This window comes from Molothrus ater, chromosome 9 (assembly GCF_012460135.2).
Source record: "Molothrus ater isolate BHLD 08-10-18 breed brown headed cowbird chromosome 9, BPBGC_Mater_1.1, whole genome shotgun sequence".
Classification (NCBI taxonomy): domain Eukaryota; kingdom Metazoa; phylum Chordata; class Aves; order Passeriformes; family Icteridae; genus Molothrus; species Molothrus ater.
In genome coordinates, this window is record NC_050486.2 from 30,562,308 (window position 1) to 30,582,148 (window position 19,841).

Below are 19,841 nucleotides of genomic sequence, written 5' to 3' on the forward strand. Positions count from 1 at the left end.
GATTGGATTCAGATTCACTGCACTTCCAGGGCAATTCGGTTTCCATGCTGAGGCCCCAGTCCCTCGTGTTGGCTGAGGATTCCTTTGTCCTTGGGAAACAAAGGACCAGCACTAAGCCTTGAATCCAGCCCAGCTAAGCCCGAGGCAGGGCCTGGCTCCCAGCCCCAGCATTCTGAGTGCTGGGGTCAGCCTGCTCCCTCCCAGCCTCACATTCCCTGGATTTGAGCATTCTCTGGCATTTCTCACTGTGTTTGATGAAGGGTTTGTGTCCTCCAGCCAAGACTGAGCCACATTAGTCAGAAGAGTTCTTAGAAACTCCGTCTTTCATTTACAGGAAACTTCTGTCACTGCACTCTGTGTGACCAGGAGAGGAACTGGGCATCCAGGAGTGCTGAGCTCACAATTCCCAATCCAGGGCCACTCCGGGGGCTTGGGCACTGCTCCTCTCTGTGCCACTGGCCCTGGACACAGCAATTGCGGTGCAGCTGCTGCTGCTGCAGGGCTGAGCAGGGCTGGGAGTCACAGCTCCCATCCCACGTATTCATGGATTGAGTGGACTCCAAGGCACAAACTCCAGATGCCCTTCAGTCCCAGCACGGCTTCCCAACATCCCCATGAATCACTGGAATGAGCCTGAGCCCCACGAGTGCTCGGTAATCATTTTATCTGCTGCTGTGTGCAGTAGCTGACTGACAAATGCAATTTTTATTCCTCCCTTTTATCATCTCCCTTTTATCAGCTAATCAGTAGGAAAATATTGATTATCTCCTGTCTTTCTAAAGGATGTTGGGAAATGGAGTTGGAGCCGTGGCTCCCGCCCTGGCAGCCTGACAGAATCATGGAATATCCAGAGCTGGAGGGACGCACAGGGATCATCCAGTGAGGCTGCTGGCCCTGCACAAGCACCCAGCAATCCCCCCTGTGTCCCACAGTGTTCCACCAGCTGCCTCCTGGAATGCTGGGGCAGGGCAGCAATCGAAATTCCCCCCACATTTTCAGCCATCATTTCGAACTCTTTAAACACCACTGAAAATCCATTTTTCTTCTCTTGCAAACCCCATTTTTCACACACATCGCACCCTGATGGATCTTTATCCAGAGCAGCTGCAGGATTTGGGAAGGAAAGTTTACCCCTTAGGGTGGGTTTTTCCAGTATTTCCCTGTCTGCCTGCATTTCCAAGCTGCCAGTTGGGTTCTCACCAGGGCACCATTATTGGCATTGTTACTGCTGACTTTTAATGCCTCGTGTGTTTGACAAGAGCCATGGGAGATGTGTGAGGAACGGAGCAGAATTCCATTTCAGCTGGGAGGATTTCCCAAGGGAGTGTGTCACAAAGGCTCTCAGAATGAAGGAATTCTATTTAGATGATGTTAATCATTTATAATCATTTATCTCTTCTCCTCTTCCAGGCTTCCATGAGGACAGATGAACGTAAAAGGAATTCTCTCGCTTGGGCTCCCAGGGAAGAGCAGAAACAGAGCCCTTCCAGCCATGGGCCGTGTGCTGTGTTCCCAGGCTCCATGTCAAACCCACGTGCTGCTTTTGGGGAGGGATGTCATGCAAGCAGCCAGCTCCCAGCTCGTTTCTGCAGCATCTTGGATCAGGAAATGGGAAGTTTGGGTTCAGATTTTCTGGACGCCGCCGTTGGCGATTGCACAACAAACACTTGTCTGCAGAGGGAAGTGCCCAGGAGGCCCCGTGGAGCTGCTCCTGCTTCTTTCCAGATACTTGGCTCGTTGACCTTGGGTTTCTGTGGTTGCTTTTGGGATGTGCTGTGCTCTCCTTGGGTTCAGGGTTTGTTTCCCTCGGGGGCTGGGCTCTGTGCTGCCTGTGGTGGGGGAGAGCTGCCCTTGTCCTTCCCCCCTTCCCTGAGGTGACAGGAGTAACAAGGGACCTTAAACCCCCCCAGTGCCACCCCTGCCATGGCAGGGACACCTCCCTCTGTCCCAGGTGCTCCAAGCCCTGTCCAGCCTGGCCTTGGGCATTGCCAGGGATCCAGGGGCTGCCCCAGCTCCCCCGGCCTCTGCTCCCTGCCTTTCTCCCAGAAATGTCTGAACCTGGAGAACTGTACTGCTCTCCTGCTTTTCCAGGCTTTCATCCATGCTGTTGCCTTTTCCAAAGGTTGGTCTTGGGCTCCTTTTGGTTCCTAACAGCAAATCTCACCTGAGGCACAGGCAGCAATTCCCAGGAGCTTCAGCTGGAGCTGAGCCTTTGGCAGCAGCCACAGCTCTGCATTCCCAGAACTGCTGCCTGCATCCAGCATGGATTCTCTGGAAGCTCTTCCCAGGAGCTCCAGGCAGTCTCTGGCAGGAGTGCAGCACCACCAGATCCCTCCTTGCACTTCCAGCCCCTGATGGAGCAAAGCAGAAGGTGAAGGACCATGGAGCACTTGTGGGGCTCAGTTCCACCTCAGCATTGCTCAGGAGAACAAAGGGATCTGGAAAAGGAGTTTTGCTGCCCCAGGCTCTGTGCTGGGCTGGAGGGGAGCTCCAGGACACCTGGCAGGAGGAGCCACGGTGTGTTTGGTGGTGGGAGGATCATGAGCAGGGCAGGATTGAGCCCAGGCCAGGCACTGCCATCCTGCAGGAACAGCCTCTCCTTGTCCCAGCTTGCCTGGAGCCTAAAATGTCCAGAGCCATTCCGGCTGGCAAACTCTGATCACTTCTGATCCTAAACCCTGATTTAAGTTCCTTTCTTCTGTTGTGTCTGAAACCCACCCTGCATCTGTCTGTGACTTGCTCCTTTTCCCTTGGAAACAAATTCCTTTCTAGCTTGGCCATGGGCCCCAGGATAATTAATGGAAGCTCCTCTGAGACTCCAAGAAACAAATGCCTGCATTTCCAGCAAAGGTTCCACTCAATTGACTCCACATTCAATCCATTCCTCAAAGAAAAATCCAAACAGAAGCACTGGGCTCCGAGGGGACGTGGGGAGGGCCAGAGCTGATCCCACCATCCCCTGATTCTCTGTGGGTGGATGGAGCTGTTGGATTCCTTGGTGAGGAGTGAGCTCTGTTTCCTGGCAATGAAGGCCCTGGGGATTCTGTTCAGTGGCAGATCCCGAGGCACCAGCTCTGCCCTCTGGGGGATTCAGGCTCCCTGATCGTGTTCCATCACCTCGTTCCTCTGTGACACCAGATTTCCCTTCAGAGAAGACACGAGCTCCATCTCCTGCAACTCCCAGAGCTCCCTCCCCTGGCTGCTGCAGAGCCTCTCTGCCTTTGAGGCTCCAAGCAGAGCCCTTAATTTGACGAGTGCTGAGGGAGCTGATGAAGCTGGAGCCGGATTTACCCTTCCAGGGCCGCTGCCAGAGCCGAGCCCTGGGCGTGGGGGTCCTTTCCCAGCTGTACCTTGGAGCTGCTGAAAGCTCAGCACGGGCAGCCAGAAAGGGCTTTCCTGTCTCCTGTGATCCAGAGTTTCCCTCCAAGGTGAGACTCCCTGGGTGCAGCCTGTGCCTGTTCCTGTTTTCCTGATGGGTTTTTCCTCCAGCAAAAATGGCTCCTGAAGAGACTCCAGGTCCAGGGCCACCTTGCTGCTGCCAGAGTGGCCCTGGGGGTGACACTGGTGACCCCTGGCCCAGGCAGAGACACCTCCCCTTGCTGACATTGCACTCATCCTGGCTCTGCAGGAGCAGGTGGCTCTGGCTGCTGAGCGATGATGGATGATGATGGACAGCGATGGACAATGATGGATGATGGACAGTGGATGATGGACAATGATGATGGACAGCGATGGACAATGATGGATGATGGACAGTGGATGATGGACAATGATGATGGACAATGATGGATGATGGACAGTGGATGATGGACAATGATGATGGACAGCGATGGACAATGATGGATGATGGACAGTGGATGATGGATAATGATAGACAATGATGATGGATGATGGACAGTGGATGATGGACAATGATGATGGATGATGATGGACCGTGGATGATGGATAATGATGGACAGTGATGGATGATGGACAGTGATGGATGATGGACAATGATGGACGATGATGATGGACAATGATGGGTTATGGTGGACAATGATGGATGATGGATAATGATGATGGACAATGATGGATGATGATGGACAATGATGGATAATGATGGATGATGGACAATGATGATGGACAATGATGATGGATGATGATGGACAGTGGATGATGGATAATGATGTACAATGATGATGGACAATGATGGATGATGATGGACAGTGGATGATGGACAATGATGGATGATGGACAGTGGATGATGGATGATGATGAGCAGTGGATGATGGACAATGATGGATGATGGACAGTGGATGATGGATGATGATGGACGGGCTGTGCTGCCTAATGATGGCTCAGGACAGCAACAGCAGGAGCAGCTCCACCACTGAATGACAAATGAGGAGAAGTACAGAAGTCTTCCCAAATGTGAGGGACTTTGTGCAGAGAGGATCCCCAGGGTCCCTGGCCTCTGGACCCTGCTGAGATGGATGGGCTGTCCCAGGGGAGGTGGTGCCCCCGCACATCCCTGCACTGCAGAGGATGACAGCTCCAGCCCTGAGAGATGTCAGGCAGCTGATGCCTTGGATTCATTGGGTTTTCCAGGACAATGCAGGCCAGCTGAGGGATGGTGGCCCTGTCACAGCCCTCCTTGGTCTCCTGTTCTCAGGCAGTCAGTCGGTCCCTGCACGTTTGGGAAGGAACGTGCAGCCCTGTCAGCCTGGGCTCTCGGGATGTGTGAGCTGCCCTCCCGCTGCCAGAGGCTCCCTGGAATCCTTCCAGCTGCATTTATTTATTCCCTGGATTTCCCCTGAGTGGTGCTCATCGTACCCCAACAGCACAGACAAGGAGAAGGAGCTGTTAAATATGAATATTAATGAGTAGAGTGTCTTTATTGGATGCCCATTTTGGGAAGCTCTGCTCCACTGAGGAGTGAGCAGCTCTTCCCCTGTGCCAGGAGAGTGAATTCTGCACGGGCAGATGGTGATGGGACATGACCTGAAGGTGCTCTCAATCATTTTGAAAGCTGCCTATGCTCCCAGTTGATTGGCTGGCTTTGTGGCTGTGCAGAGCTAACAATCCACAACTTCTGCCCCTGTGGAGTCATTTCCTTACAGCAGGGAAAGAGCAGGAGGAGACTTGAAATCCAACTGTAAGAGCAGAGAGAATTCCAGCTTTGTCCTCTAGGAAAGTCATTGGAAGGAAGGAAACACTCGAGGCTGCAGCAGGATCAAGCTGCTCACAGGAGAATGAGGATAAGGAATTGTTTGGGTGGGAAAAGCTCTCGGAGCCCATCGAGTGCAGCCATTGCCAGCACTGCCCTGTGTCCCCAAGTGCCACATCCACATGGGCTTTAAATCCCCTGGGGGCAGGGACTTCTGTTCCAATGTCTGACCCACCTTCCCGTGAGGAAATGTTGCCATTATCCCACCTGAACCTCCCTGGGACCATCCCCTTCCCCAGAGCACTGCAGAGATCCCTGTGAGTGCACTGGCCAGCCCTGCCCCTGCAGTCTCTCACTTGTTCCAGGAGAGGAGTTGGACACCGTGTCACATCCCTGGGCAGCACGAGCTTGGATGCAAACACATCCAGAGTCTCGTTTGTAAATGACCTGAGAGAAGGAGGCTGGGAGCTGCTCCAGAGTGAAACAGTCAGGGTCATCTCTTTCTGCAGGCTTTACCTGGGGAACTTCCCCTGGGATAATCATTGATTGATGCTCTAACCCTAACCCTCAAGGCCAAACACTGCAGAGAAGGGCTGAGGCTCAGCCCAAATCCCTCCCCACACCCCAGCCCCATGTCCAGGACGGGACCCCACAGAAATGAATCCCAAAGTGGAGCAGCCCCTGCCCAGCCCTGCTGCTGCACACAGACACAAAACTGGCTGGAAACCCTCTGCTCTTTTCCAGACTGCGTGGTTAAAATAATTTACATTGCTGTTATGAACTTGTGAAGAGAGAACTTCACCCAGATCCCAGAATGAAGGCTTGGGACCTTAAGGATCAACTTGTCCCAGTCCTTCCATTCCCCATGGAACCCAAACACCAAAATCCCAAGGCAGTTACTGCAGCCTGGGATGGTGCAGAGTCCTCATGGCAAAGCAGATTCTTGCCTCTTGTTGCACAGTCAGCCCTGTCCTGAAAAACCCCAGCCTGGCTTCACAGGGACCAACAGCAGAAACCCCTGGAGAAAACTCAATCAGCTTTTGGTCAGGCGTGGCAGAAACCCTGACACATGTGCCACTGGTTTGATGCCAGGTGTGCATTGAGGGCACAAATTTGGCAGTTTGGCTGTACACGAGCTAATGCTATCAGAATTATGAAACACTTGGAGGGGAAAGAAAATCTTCCTGTTATGAACAATTTCCTTGCACATGCCACAGGCTGAATTAAGCAAATTTATCTCACCAGGCTTTTGAATGCCATAAATGTGTCTCATCAGGCTTGTAACTATCAACAAGAAGAGTTCCAGGGCAGGTTGGATGGGGCTTGGAGCACCCTGGGACAGGGAGGTGTCCCTGCGTCCCTCTCTTAAAGAGAGATGCCAAGGCATAGTCGTGTCTGCCAGTGGTAATTTGAAGTTGAAATATAATCACACACAATATATATGATAAATAACTCCAGACAAGGTCTCCAGCGACAAAGGTAAATAATAAATTTGTGTGGAAGTCAGGATTTACACTGAGGCTGTGAAATGGAAGCAGAGAGATACTGTAAATATTGTCCTTTCCAGGTGATGACTTTAATTCCTCAGACAAGCACCTCTGAAGCTTTCCCAAGGATTTCCTGGAGCAGGAACCCACACGTTTGCCGTCTCTAAAGCTCCAGGACAATATCCCTGCTGCCAGCCAGCAGCCAGCACTCAGGTCTGAAGGGAGGCGAGTGTTTGGCAAGGAGAGGATCAGCAAAAGATGAGTTCTGGAAACTTGTGTCCCAGGGCCAGGCTGTTCCATGGCAGAGCCCAGAGCAGAAGGCAGCAGGCAGAGCAAAGCCCTGCCAGGAGCAGACGCAGCTCCCGGGGACACCCCGAGCCCTTCAGCAGCTGCCAGGGAGGGACCACCAGGTCCCAGCCTGAGCCCAGCCCAGCTGAGCCCTCCCAGCCAGAGTCTGGCTGAGCAGGAACGGGCTGTGGGTGCCCCTGGCCCTGAGCTGGGCACAGCCAGCCCCGGAGCAGGAACAGGAATTTGTGTCCCCTCCCCATGGCAGATCCCTGCAGGAGCCCTGCCCTGCTGCCACGAGGGGCAAAGGAAGCTGCAGCAAAGCTCCTCGGGCTGCAGCAAGCCTGGCACTGCCCTCCTGAAGGTGATATTTGTCGTGATTAGATCCATCAGCTTATCCAGGTGCTGCAGGGAGGAGCCCAGCCTGGCACACGTGAAACTCAACTGCAACACAGTATTTCACGTGAGATTTCTGCCTCTGTCCCCACAGAACTGCAAACACATCAAATACCATGTTGATAAATCCTGCTTTTCATCTTCAGTTCAAGGCAGGCAAATTTATCTCTGTCACAGGGCAAGGATAATTCTCCAGGTGAATTATAATTATTCACACCTGAGTTTCATCAGTTGTGTTATAAATATTGAAAGCAGGTCTTGTTAAAGTGGAAGCTGTGCCTGTGCCAAGCAAGGAGGTGCCTGCATGGAGTTGCTGCGCTGCTCTGGAGAGGTTGAAGCCTGGTGCCAGCAGCCCCTGTCCCTGCAGTGACCACTCTGGCCAGGTGCCAGCAGCTCCCCAGGATTGCCACCACGTTGTGTTCCCCTCCTCACAGACCATGCCCAGATCCCAGCTCCAGTCCTTGGCACAATTAGCCCTCACACCTGATAATCTGTTCCATCCCTCAGACACCTTCCTGTGCCAGAGAGGGTTTCTTAATTCCTTTAACTACCAGGTAATATTCCTTAACAACTGGGAAAGAAATGACCCCCTTAATTAATTCATGACCTGATTCCCGTAATTCCTGCCATTATCTGCTAATGAATCTGACTCCTCCCTATCACACTTCTCCTTCCCTCCCACAGACTCTCCAGCTGAGATGCTCTCAAGGCCTTGCTTTCTCTCTATATTCTCAGTTTGTCTCAAATTTCCAACAACTTAATTCCAAAATTACCTCAATTCCTAATGACCTAAATTCAAAAGTGCCGAGTCCTGGATTTGTGGCAGGTATGTGGAGGATGGGCAGCAATGAGCTTTCCTTTGCCCTGCAGTGCCCTGTACCACTGAAATATTGCTAAATACCCACATTGGGTATTCTCAGCAGGAACTCCTGCTCCAGGATTGCATTCAGTGGCCAATGATGTCTTAAATACCAAGAATGGCTGATTGCAAATTGTGGTGTTTGCTGCTCCCTGGCAGTGGAAAGCCATTCCCCTCTGTCCTTCCCTGCCAGGCCCTGGATGTCTCTCCAGTTCCCCATCCAGGACACAGAGTCTGGCTCCCAGTGAGCCGGAGTGGGACGCAGCCGGGGCTTTGTGCTGGGGCAGGACCTGTTTGGGTGCTACCGTGCCTGAGGGCTGCATTCCCAAACAAGCAGCCCGTGGGGCAGGATACGGGGTGGGATCCTGCTGGGAGGGCAGTGCAGGGAGGGTTTGCTCCTTCTCCCAGAGCAGCAGCCCCAGCTCAGCCCAGCACGGGGCAGCCCCAGCTGCGTGGCTGGGACACACTGGGAGGCACTGGGGTCCCCTCTGGTGCCTTTGCTGTCACCAACTGCTCTGGAGGGGTTGAAGGCCGCTGCCAGCAGCCCCTGTCCCTGCAGTGACCGCTCAGCTGGAGCAGAGGGGCCCTGCAGCTCCTGCCACAGCAGGAGCAGGGCTGGAGCACAGCCCTGAGCCTGTTCTGTCACACCTCACCCTCCTCACACCCGCCTGGCCTGGGCTCAGGGGGCTCTGCTGCTCACGTTGCTCTGGGAGATATTTTCTTGAGTAAGATAAAGTGCTTGAAGCCAGCTGAATTTGTCTGAGCAGCGAGATGCAAGTTGTACATTGACAATAATAATTAAAAGCGTATTTTTGTCCCTCTCCATGTGCCCACACAGATCTCTGGATATCTCATTCCCCACCAGCAGAAAACACATTTAAATGTGTTGCAACATCACAGATTTCTGTGTACTGAACCAACCTGACCACACCAACCACAAAAAGGCAATTTTGTGTACTCTGCACATAACATTCAGTTTCTGCATCTCATGTTGCAGAAGCAAACACCGGAAATATTAATTTCTACCGTGCAAAGCTGTTGCTGTGTTTTTCATTCCCTGAGGTCCACACTCTTGACCACATGGCACACCCAGACCCTCACTCAGGTGACAAGGGGTTGCTATAACCTATAAAACATGACCTGGTACAGAGGTGATATTTTAGCAGTGCATTTATCCATAAAAGTGTCTGCTAAAATCCTCACAGATTTATTGTCTCCATTCTTTTATATATCAAAAAATGAGAAATACTGCACTATTTTCCATCTCCACGTGTTTGGATGACCACTAAGGACCCATTTTGGTGCCACAGGTAATTCCTACTCCTCTCAGGATCCCTGAGGTTGGGAGAACCCTCCCAGACCATCGAGTCCAAATCCTCTGGTGCCATTGCTGGGCACCAGAGCAGAGCCTTGGCACTGCTCGGCCCCTCCCTGCACACAGGGACACCCAGGGCTGAGGCCCCTCTCAGCTGGGGCTCCTCTCCAGGCTGAGCAGCCCCAGCTCCCTCAGCCTTTCCTGGGCACCAAGATGCTCCAGACCCTTGCTCAACCTCCAGGAGCTCCTGTGCCTGCTGTGCTGAGGAGCCAGAGCTGGACACAGCACCCAGAGGTGCCTACAGGGCTGGGCACAGGGGCAGGATCCCCCCTGACCCGCTGGGAATGCTCTGCTGTGGCACCCCAGGATCTCACTGGACACCACTGGCCGGGCACAGCTCGTTGTCCCTCAGGACCCAAGTGGACACCGCTGGCCGGGGACAGCTCGTTGTCCCTCAGGATCCCACTGGGCACCGCTGGCCGGGCACAGCTCGTTGTCCCTCAGGATCTCACTGGACACCGCTGGCCAGGCACAGCTCGTTGTCCCTCAGAATCCCACTGGGCACCGCTGGCCGGGCACAGCTCGTTGTCCCTCAGAATCCCACTGGACACCGCTGGCCGGGCACAGCTCGTTGTCCCTCAGAATCCCACTGGACACCGCTGGCCGGGCACAGCTCGTTGTCCCTCAGGATCCCACTGGGCACGGCTGGCCGGGCACAGCTCGTTGTCCCTCAGGATCCCACTGGGCACCGCTGGCCAGGCACAGCTCATTGTCCCTCAGGATCCCACTGGACACCGCTGGCCGGGCACAGCTCGTTGTCCTTCAGAATCCCTCTGGGCACCACTGGCCGGGCACAGCTCGTTGTCCCTCAGGATCCCACTGGACACCGCTGGCCGGGCACAGCTCGTTGTCCCTCAGGATCTCACTGGACACTGCTAGCCAGGCACAGCTCGTTGTCCTTCAGAATCCCTCTGGGCACCACTGGCCGGGCACAGCTCGTTGTCCCTCAGGATCCCACTGGACACCGCTGGCCGGGCACAGCTCGTTGTCCCTCAGGATCCCACTGGACACCGCTGGCCGGGCACAGCTCGTTGTCCCTCAGGATCCCACTGGACACCGCTAGCCAGGCACAGCTCGTTGTCCCTCAGGACCCAAGTGGACACCGCTGGCCAGGCACAGCTCGTTGTCCCTCAGCACCCCCAGATCCTTCCCCCAGAGCTGCTCCAGCAGGTCGCCCCGGCCCGTGCCGCGCTGGGGTTATTCCCAGTGCTGAGGTACTGCAGGCAGCGCTGCCGGGCAGTCAGCACGCTGCTCCCCTGTGGGTCATTCCCGTGCTGCCGGATTATTCCCGGTTCCTCCCGGGAAAGGCGCCCCTGGATCCCGGGAAGGCTCCCGGGAGCGGCCCCTCAGCGCGCAGCGCGCGGCGCCCCCCAGCGGGCGGGCGCTCCCTGTGCCGCCCCGCCGGCAGCCAATGGGAGGGCGCGGGGGCCCCGCCCCGCCGGCGCCGCAGCCAATGAGGAGGCGCGAAAGCCGCGCCCCGCCGAGCCCGCGGGGTCCATAAAACCAGCCGCGCTGACGGCCGGTCCCTCAGAGCTGCGACTATGAGCTGTTGCAAGCGCTGCAGGTACCTGCCGGCTTTCCCTCGCTTCGCCACCAATGCCATCCACTACGGGCAGGAGCCCGAGCTGTGGAGCTCTTGGGCTGTCGTGCCGCCTATCACGCTCTCCACCACCTTCAAGCAGGAGGAACCCCAGAAGAACAAGGTGAGTGCGGTTAGCACAGGGCCACCGAGCCTCGCTGCGGGGAACGGGAGGCGGCAGGTCCTGGGCAGGGCAGGGAGCTCCCGGCGCGGATGTTTCCCCACGTGGCAGCTCCTGGGCAAACGCGAGCATCTCGCTGGGCCGGGAGCGGGGCTCTCGCCCGGGGAGGCGGTGGAGTCTCCTCACGGGGCCATTGCAGAGCCGCCTGCCCGCGGTCCCGTGCCTGTGCTCCGGGATGGCCCTGCTGAGCGGCGGTGGGACCGGAGGAGCCGCTGCGGTCCCTTCCAGCCTGAGCTTCCAGCCTGGCATTCTGAGGGTGGTTGGACTGTGCAGCCCAAGCCCTTTCTCCCACAGCGGCCACAGATGGATGTCTGGGGAGACGCAGGAGAATGTGGCTCCTTGCCCCAGTGCACCCCAGGCCCTTTCTCTGGCAGGGGTGCCCAGCTGGGTGTTGTGCCAGGACAGCCTCCTGCTGTTCTGGGTGGAGCTGGATGCCCTCAGCCAGGGCTCTTTAAGGAACCTAGAACTGCTTTTATCCCAGACTTTCCCAGCGCCCTCTCTGATGTTTGTTTCTTATTCCCACACTAGGGTTATGAGTACACCCGGTTTAGGAACCCTAATCGGGATTGCCTGGAAAAGGTTATGACCGCCCTCGATGGAGCCGAATACAGTGAGCACCTCATGGGTTGGACAGGGCTTGGAGCAGCCTGGGACAGGGGGTGGCACTGGGTGGGCTTTGGGCTCCCTCCATCCCAAACCATTCCATGATTCCATCACCACGGCTCTGGCTGTTGGCTGTGGGCAGGAGCCGCTCCAAGGTGGGGAAGAGCCCAACACTTCTGGTTCAGCAAAGTCCAGCTCCATCCCTGGGATTGTCTCCTGCTTCCTCACTGTGGCTGATGCCTGGGCTGAGCTGGATCCATCCTTGTGCAGCAGCACTGGAGCAGTGGGAGCAGGCAGCCCCTGGCCCCAGTCCATTCCCAGTGTGTCCCAGTCTGTGCCAGTGTCCGTGCTGGTTCCGTGCTGTCCACATCCATCCCCTGCTTTCTCTGGCTCCACGTTCCCAGTGAGGCAGTGACAGAACAGGTTCTTTTCAGAGGCCAAGGGAGGAAGGCCAAGGCAAGTCTGACTTGTGTCACATCAAACACTGATGATCCTTTCTCCTCCAGGCTTGGCTTATTCCTCTGGCATGGCAGCAATTCTGAACATCTGTCACCTGCTGAAGACAGGGGACTCAATTATCTGCATGGATGATGTCTATGGAGGTGAGTACAGCACCCTGTGGCTTCAGCCTTCTTTGTGCAGGGGACCAAACCTGTCTGTGGCTCTCAGGAACTCTGAATTTCCCCTGTAGGACCTCACTGTTCTTTGAAGCCTGTTTTTATCAATCCCCCCTTCCTCACAACTCCCCAGTGGCAGAGTGCACCCAGCTCTGCCAGAGTCCTTCTCTGAGCAGGGTGAGCTCACTCCAGGTCCTGGGAACTTTCCCCTGCTCCTTGAAGCCTCAGCCTGGGCTGGTTTCTGCAGGGCTGAATTTCATTGCTCCTCCTCTGGTTTGGTTTGCTAGAAAGAAAGGGTTTCTCACCAAAGAACCACCCGAACATGGCTCAGATGTTCCCTTCAGCTCACAGAATCCACCTCCATGTTCCATCCCTTCCTGCTCAGATGGAAAACGGAGTCCCTGGGGATCAGCTTGGCAAAAGGTCCCAATCAATGAATTTTTAATCCAGGCCGTGTTTCCTGGTAGTGAGTGCTGCACATCCATTGATCACCTGTTGGATTCTTTTAATCTTCCCAGGGAAAGGCTTCAAAGACAGGAAGGAATCATTTTTATTGGAGGGATGGGAAACAGTAGCTGGAGTGTTCCCCTTGATTCTTCTCTGTTTAATTTTCTGATCATAAACCCCACATTGATTTCAGGTACTTCCCAAATCACTCTGATCTCATATTCAAATTGTTACTGTTTCATGATCACTCAATCTGCAACAATCTTTAAACTTTGTAAATAAAGAAAGTATAAATGTGCCATTGATGGTGTGCAGCATAAAGCTGTGCCCTCCTGCCTGTCCCTGCATGATGCAGGAGGCTGGAGAGCAAGCAATGAAAGTTAAGGAAGTTGTTTCATTTTGTGATTTTTCTTTTTGTTTTGTTTTTGGGTTTTTTTTAGGCACGATACAATTATTCAACAAAATAAAAGACGATTATAATTTGAAAGTGGTTTATATTGACTGCAGAAACCTAAGTCTGCTGGAAGATACAATTAAAGAAAATCCCACGACCAGGGTAGGGGAGAGGGAAATGGATTTTGAAGGGACGTTAAATTGTTTTACCCTTGCTCCTGTTGGGGTTGGGGGTGTGTTGAGCTGAGGGGGGCAGCTTGGGGCACAGCTGGATCCACCCTGTCCCCCTGTGCTCCCTCATGGAAAGCATCCCCAGAAGGGCAGAGAGCCCTGGAGAGAGAGGAGGGAACAGCACAAAGGTGAGCAAGAGAAGAGGGAACGTGGAGCCGGGGGGGCTCCGTGGCACTGCTGGGGATCCCCTGCTCCAGGGGAAGGGAACTGTGCTGGGAAAGGCTCTGGCCTGCCTGGGTGAGGCCTTCTCCAGCTGGGATGCCCTGGGATGGCACAGGCCCAGCTGCAGGGAAAGCTCCCTGAGCTTGGAGGAAGCCGCCGGAGCCTCCCCCGGCTCTGGCAGGGCCACTGCCCGTCCCCAGTGCACAAACCCGCGGGGAGCTGCCAGCACTGAGCACCCAGAGCCCCTGGGACTCAGCCCAGCACTGGGAACCCTCTGACCTGGGGTTTTGTTGGGTTTGTGCAGCTGGTTTGGATCGAGACCCCCACGAACCCCACGCTGAAGGTGATCGACATCGAAGCCTGCGCAGATATCGTGCACAGGCACCCGGGGGTGCTGCTGGCCGTGGACAACAGCTTCATGTCTCCATATTTCCAGGTGTGTGGGAAAAGGACAGGACTGTCACCTGTCCCAGTGGGGCTGGAGATCCCTTGTGGGAAGGAAAGCACCACCAAGGAACTGCCGTTTTGGTCTCTGCCTTGTAAAATCACCTGCTCTGGTTCAGCCCCAGCCCAGGTGCTGCAGTGAAGGGGGCAGGGGGTGTCTGTCCTCCAGGAATGATGGAATTCTGTTCTTCCTGATGGAAACCAGAACAGTTACAAAGTGTTCCCTCACTTTGGCCTTTTTACATCAATTCTTCTGCAGATGCGGTTCTGAGCCACAAATGTAAAAACCAGAAGGTAGTGGAAGAAAAACTAAAACCGAGTAAACTTTGTTCAGTCTTTTTTGGAGACATCCACTTTACCTTTTTCTTCACTATTTTGCTGAATATATGACTCAGAAGTTTATAACTTTCTTCATAACAACTGCCAGAACTTTGCTGTACTGATAACTGGAAGACATGAAGTGAAGAGATTTAAGTTTTATAAATGCTTCATATTCTGAAGCATTTATAAAACTTAATGAACCTCCAAGCATTGTTGCTCTCACTATGGGCTGGAATCTGCCTGCTTTGTTAAGTTTTAACAGTGATGCCCCTCACTCTTTAGAATGTGTTGATACCATGTGCAAAGTGCCTTAATTAGTGAGTGATTAAAAATCTGGCACTGCTCAGCACCTCTTACCCATCCACGTGCTGGTTTGTCTCACCTCAGGAGGCTCCTGGGCACAGAGCTGGGAGCTGAGGGGAGAGAGAGCTGCCAAAGGAGCCTCCTTTGCTGATGTTCTCAGCTCCTCCAGGGCAGGATCTCAACAGCTGGAAAGCACAGCAATTCTTTTGCTCTGCAGCTGGAGTCCTTCATTTCCCATGGAAATGCCCTTTCTGGGGTCCATGCCATGGTGTGTCCCTGCCTCAGCTGAGCTGCAGAACTATTTTTTCCCAGCTGTGCACTGTGTGTTGGATGTGCTCAATCTCTTCTCTCCCTGGAGCCTGTGGGAGTTGGAGCAGTGCTTTTAAATCCCATTTTCTTGTGCTCCCCTTGAATTCAGAGTGCCTGCCTGTACTGCTGCCTTTAGCACATGTTCTATTGTCATCCTCAGGTTTTTTGTGTTTGTTTCTCTCCTTGTTTATCCTGTGTGAGCTCAGAGCCCTTTGGAATGGCTGGGAATGAACCCAAACTTGAATTATGATGTCATTTTCCTTTCCTTTCAGCGTCCCTTGTCCCTGGGGGCTGATATTTGTATGACTTCTGCAACCAAATACGTGAATGGTGAGTGTGAGAGTTCAGGACATCCTTAGGGCAGGGATGGAGGGAGATTGGGAAGGAATTCCTGTCTGGGAGGGTGGGGAGGCCCCTGGATCCCTGGCAGTGCCCAAGGCCAGGTTGGACACTGGGGTTGGAGCAGCCTGGGGTGGTGGGAGGTGTCCCAGGGGCTTTATTTACACTTGGGGCTTGTGGCAGGACCCTGGAGTGGCTGATCCCATTCTTGTCCCCTGTCATTTGCAGGGCACAGTGATGTCCTCATGGGCCTGGTCTCTGTCAACGATTATGATCTCTATGAGAGGCTGAAATTCCTGCAGAAGTGTAAGTCCAGACAGGGAATTCCTGACAGGAATCCTGTTCACATCCAGAGCTCCTGCTGGGGAGGGTGGGCATGCACACAAGTGGGAAATCTGCCTGGAATGTAAATTAACAGAGCTGGGAAAGCTCAATAAAATAGTCCATAAAATGAGAGCCATTGATCTCCACTTCCTGAGCACTTCAGGAGAGCCCTGGGGCCCATCCTGAAACCCCTGAGGTGCCACCTGCAGCTGGGGGGGTTTGAAACTCCCTCACCCTTCAGGGTGTGCCCAATGCAGAATTTTCTTACCTCGGATCATTCCAGCAATTTTCCGGCCTCTTCATTGCCAGGAATAAATTCCTGTCCAGGGCTGTGCCCTCTGCACTGAGGGTGCACTGTGCCCAATAAATGTAATCCTTGAGGCCTGAGCCTGTTAATTGGGCTCATTAACTGGCTGCCCAGTGTGGGAGACGAGGATCAGAGATTGCCTTGAGTGTCTTCCCACTTGTGCCAAGGTGGGGAATGCTGGAGGTGAGGCTGTGTTTGGCTTTGCTGAATGCAGAACACCAGTGTTGCTGTGGGATTCTGTGGGATTCTGCTCCCATTCCCACAGCCCTGGGAGCTGTTCCCTCCCCCTTTGACTGCTTCCTCTGCAACCGGGGGCTCAAGACTCTGCACATCCGGATGAAGCTGCACTTCCACAACGGCCTGGCTGTGGCGCAGTTCCTGAAAGGCCATCCCAGGGTGGAGGAGGTCCTTTACCCAGGTGCGTGGGCAGGGACTGGGGAGCATCCCAGGGCAGGGATTTGGGAGCTGTGGTGCCCCGTGGCTGCGGCTGGGTGAGGCTGAGCTGCCCCAGCTCTGCACTGGAATTCTCTGGGAATTCTCCCAACTCTCTCCATTCCAGGGCTGTCTTCCCACCCTGAGTATGAGGTGGTGAAGAAGCAGTGCACAGGCTGTTCTGGGATAGTCAGCTTCTACATCAAAGGAAAGAAAGAAAATGCCTTTGCCTTTTTCAGGAACCTGAAGGTAAAGACAATAAAGTCACCCTCAGAGGGAGCTGAATCTGCCCTGCTGAGGGGAGGGTGGGGTGGCTTTTCTTGCCAATCCTTTGGGTGTGTCCCATAATCCCACTATAAATCAGGGATAATTTGTCCATGGGGTTAATGAGAGGGAACAAAGGGTCCCCTCATCCCCCTGGGAGTGTCTGTGTGTTTGCTCCCAGGGTGAGGCGTGTCCAGCTCAGCCCAGGAGCTGCTGCTGGCAAAGGGCTTCCTGCAGGGCTGGGAGCTGGGGCTGGTGCAGCTCTGCTGGAATATTGCAAAGTGCCCTCAGGGGGAAAGGCACTGAGGGAGCCCCTGGCTCTGGGAATGCTTGGCTGGGTCCAACCAAGGACACTCCCTGGGATCCAGGGGCAGGATGAGTCTGTTTTCAATCTTAGCTCTTCCCTGCAAGATGCGCACTTTGTTCCCTAATTACAGCTAATACAACTTATCATATGGAATTTATTATAGAAAAACTTGAGGGGAAGAAAAGTCCCTAAACTTTCCATTTTCCTCAATGTCCCTGAAGAGGTCCCAGCCCTGAGGCTGCTGGAGCTCCAGGAGGGTTTGGGCAGCTCTGCCAGGGATGCTCAGGGTGGGATTGTTGGGGAGTCTGTGCAGGGCCAGGGGCTGGATCAGTGATCCCTGTGGGCACCTCCAACTCAGGAAATTCCCTGATTCTGTGAGGTCTCTGTCCATGAATCCATAACCTCCTTCCCTTTCTCCCACAGGTGTTCACTCTGGGCCTTAGCGTGGGCGGCTTCGAGAGCCTGGCAGCGCATCCGTAAGTTCATCCTCCCATCCTCAGAGCCTCCCAAAGCTGCAGAGCACCACTAAATTCCCACAATTTCCCAGCCCTCCAAGCTGTTTTGCTGTTTTGCCTTTAGCTGAACTCAGGGACTGTTGTGCAGCACAAAGCCAGGGGAGATTGCAGAGGGAGGGAATCCTGTGGGAGGGCAGAGATAGAGGAACTTTGCCTGGAGGGCTGAGGCACAGTTGGTGTCCATGAAGACAATCCCAGGAGCTGCAGAGTGTTGGGATGAGGAGCAGCTTGGATGGAGGAATGCCCTGCTCCCTGCTCACACAAGGGGCACGGTCACTGTGTGCACCCGGCTGCCTCTGGTCCCTGGCAGGGCCTCCTGGGGCCTTTTAGACTGCTCAAAACAGCATCTTCATGGAATTGCATTATTTCACTCAAAGCCAGCTTGCTTTTTGAAAAGGCCCATGGAAATGAATGACTGTATTTAAATGTTAAATCATTTCACTTACTGATTTCACAGCAAATGTTGAACCCCTCCAGCAGCTGAAAGGAACTGGTGCCAGTGACAGCACATGGGGAAATCCCTTCTTGCCTGTGTCCTCTGTAGCTGGAGAGAATAAACCCCCCAGAGTTCTTTGGGGCAGTTTGAGAAGGGATCTGAGAAACCAAAAATGAAACCAGGAGATTTTGTGCTGGAGGTTGCACATTCCCCACGTGCAGAGCCTACAGAGCTTCTGCAGAATAAAAGAACAGCTCTGGAAGGAAGAGGAGTAGGATTTTCTCCTTTGTCCAGATTTTTTGGTATCCACTTCTTGTCAATCATTTGTGTCCTACGAATACGAGCTGGAGATGCAATTCCCTGACTTGTCAGCATTCCCACCATTTCCAGGAACTGCTGCCAGGAGCTCTTTGCATCTGTGGGGTCACACGGGTGGCACAGAGGAGGTGTCAGATCCTGCTGCCACTTCAGGGGTGCTGGCAGGGAACCAGCTGGGTGGTTTTACCAATACAAGTCCCAAATTCTTGGGATAAAATGGTTTTTGTCTTTTTGTCCTTTCAGGGCCACCATGATCTACGAATCAATGTCTGAGGAGGAAAGGGAAGCTCTGGGAATCAGCGACACCTTGATCCGCCTCTCGGTGGGGCTGGAGGATGAGGAGGATTTGCTGGCAGACCTGGACCAGGCCCTGGAGGCTGCGGTGAGTGGGGAGTTCCCCTCCAAAAATCATCCCCACCCAGCCTTTCCCAGGGGCTGAGCCCTCAGCTCCTCCCAGATGGACCCTGGGCTGGGGAGGGAAAGATTCCCTGTTTGCAGCCCTGCTCAGGCACAGTTCCCCATGGGTTCAGGAGCAGCTGGGGTGTCCCAGGCACAGTTCCCCATGGGTTCAGGAGAATCAAAGGCTGAAATGCGACTCTAATTTATGAAAAGGAGATAAAAATGTGTGGTTGATAGAGGGGCAGAGCACACTGATCCCTCCCTTTCCTTCCTGCAGTTTGCATAAACCTTGAGGGTCAAAACGACCTTGGAACTGGACATGGCTGTGGACGAGGACACGGAAAACCAAACCACTCTTGCTTTGCCTTTGGGAATTCCAGCCTGGGTTCCTGGGACTCTCCCAGGCTGTGCAGGGTGTGCTGGGCACAGCCTGGGCTCTCCCTGGGGCCAGGAGCTGTGCGGGAGCAGCCGTGGGCACCCAGGAATGTGATCCCAGTTCTCCCAGCAGAGCTCAGTGCTCCCCCTGCTCCTGCAGGGTTTGGGGCACAGGGGCTGCTTCTTCTTACTGCTCTCATTCTCTTCTCACCCACCAGCTCAGCTCAAAAACTTGATGGAGCTCAGATCTATTTTAATTAGGTTGGAGATTTGCTTAAAATCTTTTCCTTCTCTTGATGCTTTTCCTTATCTTGATGCAGCATTGGAGATGAAGTGAAATCCAACACCTGGCAAATCATAACTCTCTAAAGCAGAATCTTTATCATTTGAAAAAATCATGTGCTGTGGGAACGATTGGAATTCTTTTAATTAAAACCTGCTTTTCCTTTCCTTGCTTATATTCCCTTGTGCACGTGCTCCTTGTGTTCAAAATCAGGGGATGGAGTGACCCTGGAGCTGTTGGGATTTTCCTGTGGGAAGGCAGGAGGGGAATGGAGCTGAGGGGAGGCTGGAGCTGAGGCAGGACAATTCTGTACTGGCCACACCCAGAATAACCTTCATTGCACAGAGGGATTAAATCCTGACTAAACCCAAGTGAAGGTGTTCCCACCCAGCCCTCCTCATCCC

General features: G+C 54.0%; 1 protein-coding gene across 1 annotated transcript; it reads left to right on the top strand.

Annotated features, from left to right (window-relative positions):
* The first annotated feature begins 11,089 nt into the window (after positions 1 to 11,089).
* On the top strand, positions 11,090 to 19,614 carry LOC118689514 (cystathionine gamma-lyase-like). The gene is made up of 12 exons (XM_036387849.1): positions 11,090 to 11,251; positions 11,837 to 11,918; positions 12,418 to 12,513; positions 13,416 to 13,531; positions 14,066 to 14,197; positions 15,411 to 15,468; positions 15,706 to 15,783; positions 16,374 to 16,526; positions 16,668 to 16,789; positions 17,535 to 17,587; positions 18,624 to 18,762; positions 19,057 to 19,614. Exons 1-12 carry the CDS (start codon positions 11,090 to 11,092, stop codon positions 19,063 to 19,065), a joined length of 1,200 nt encoding a protein of 399 aa, XP_036243742.1. The 3' UTR covers positions 19,066 to 19,614.
* Positions 19,615 to 19,841: the final 227 nt, after the last annotated feature.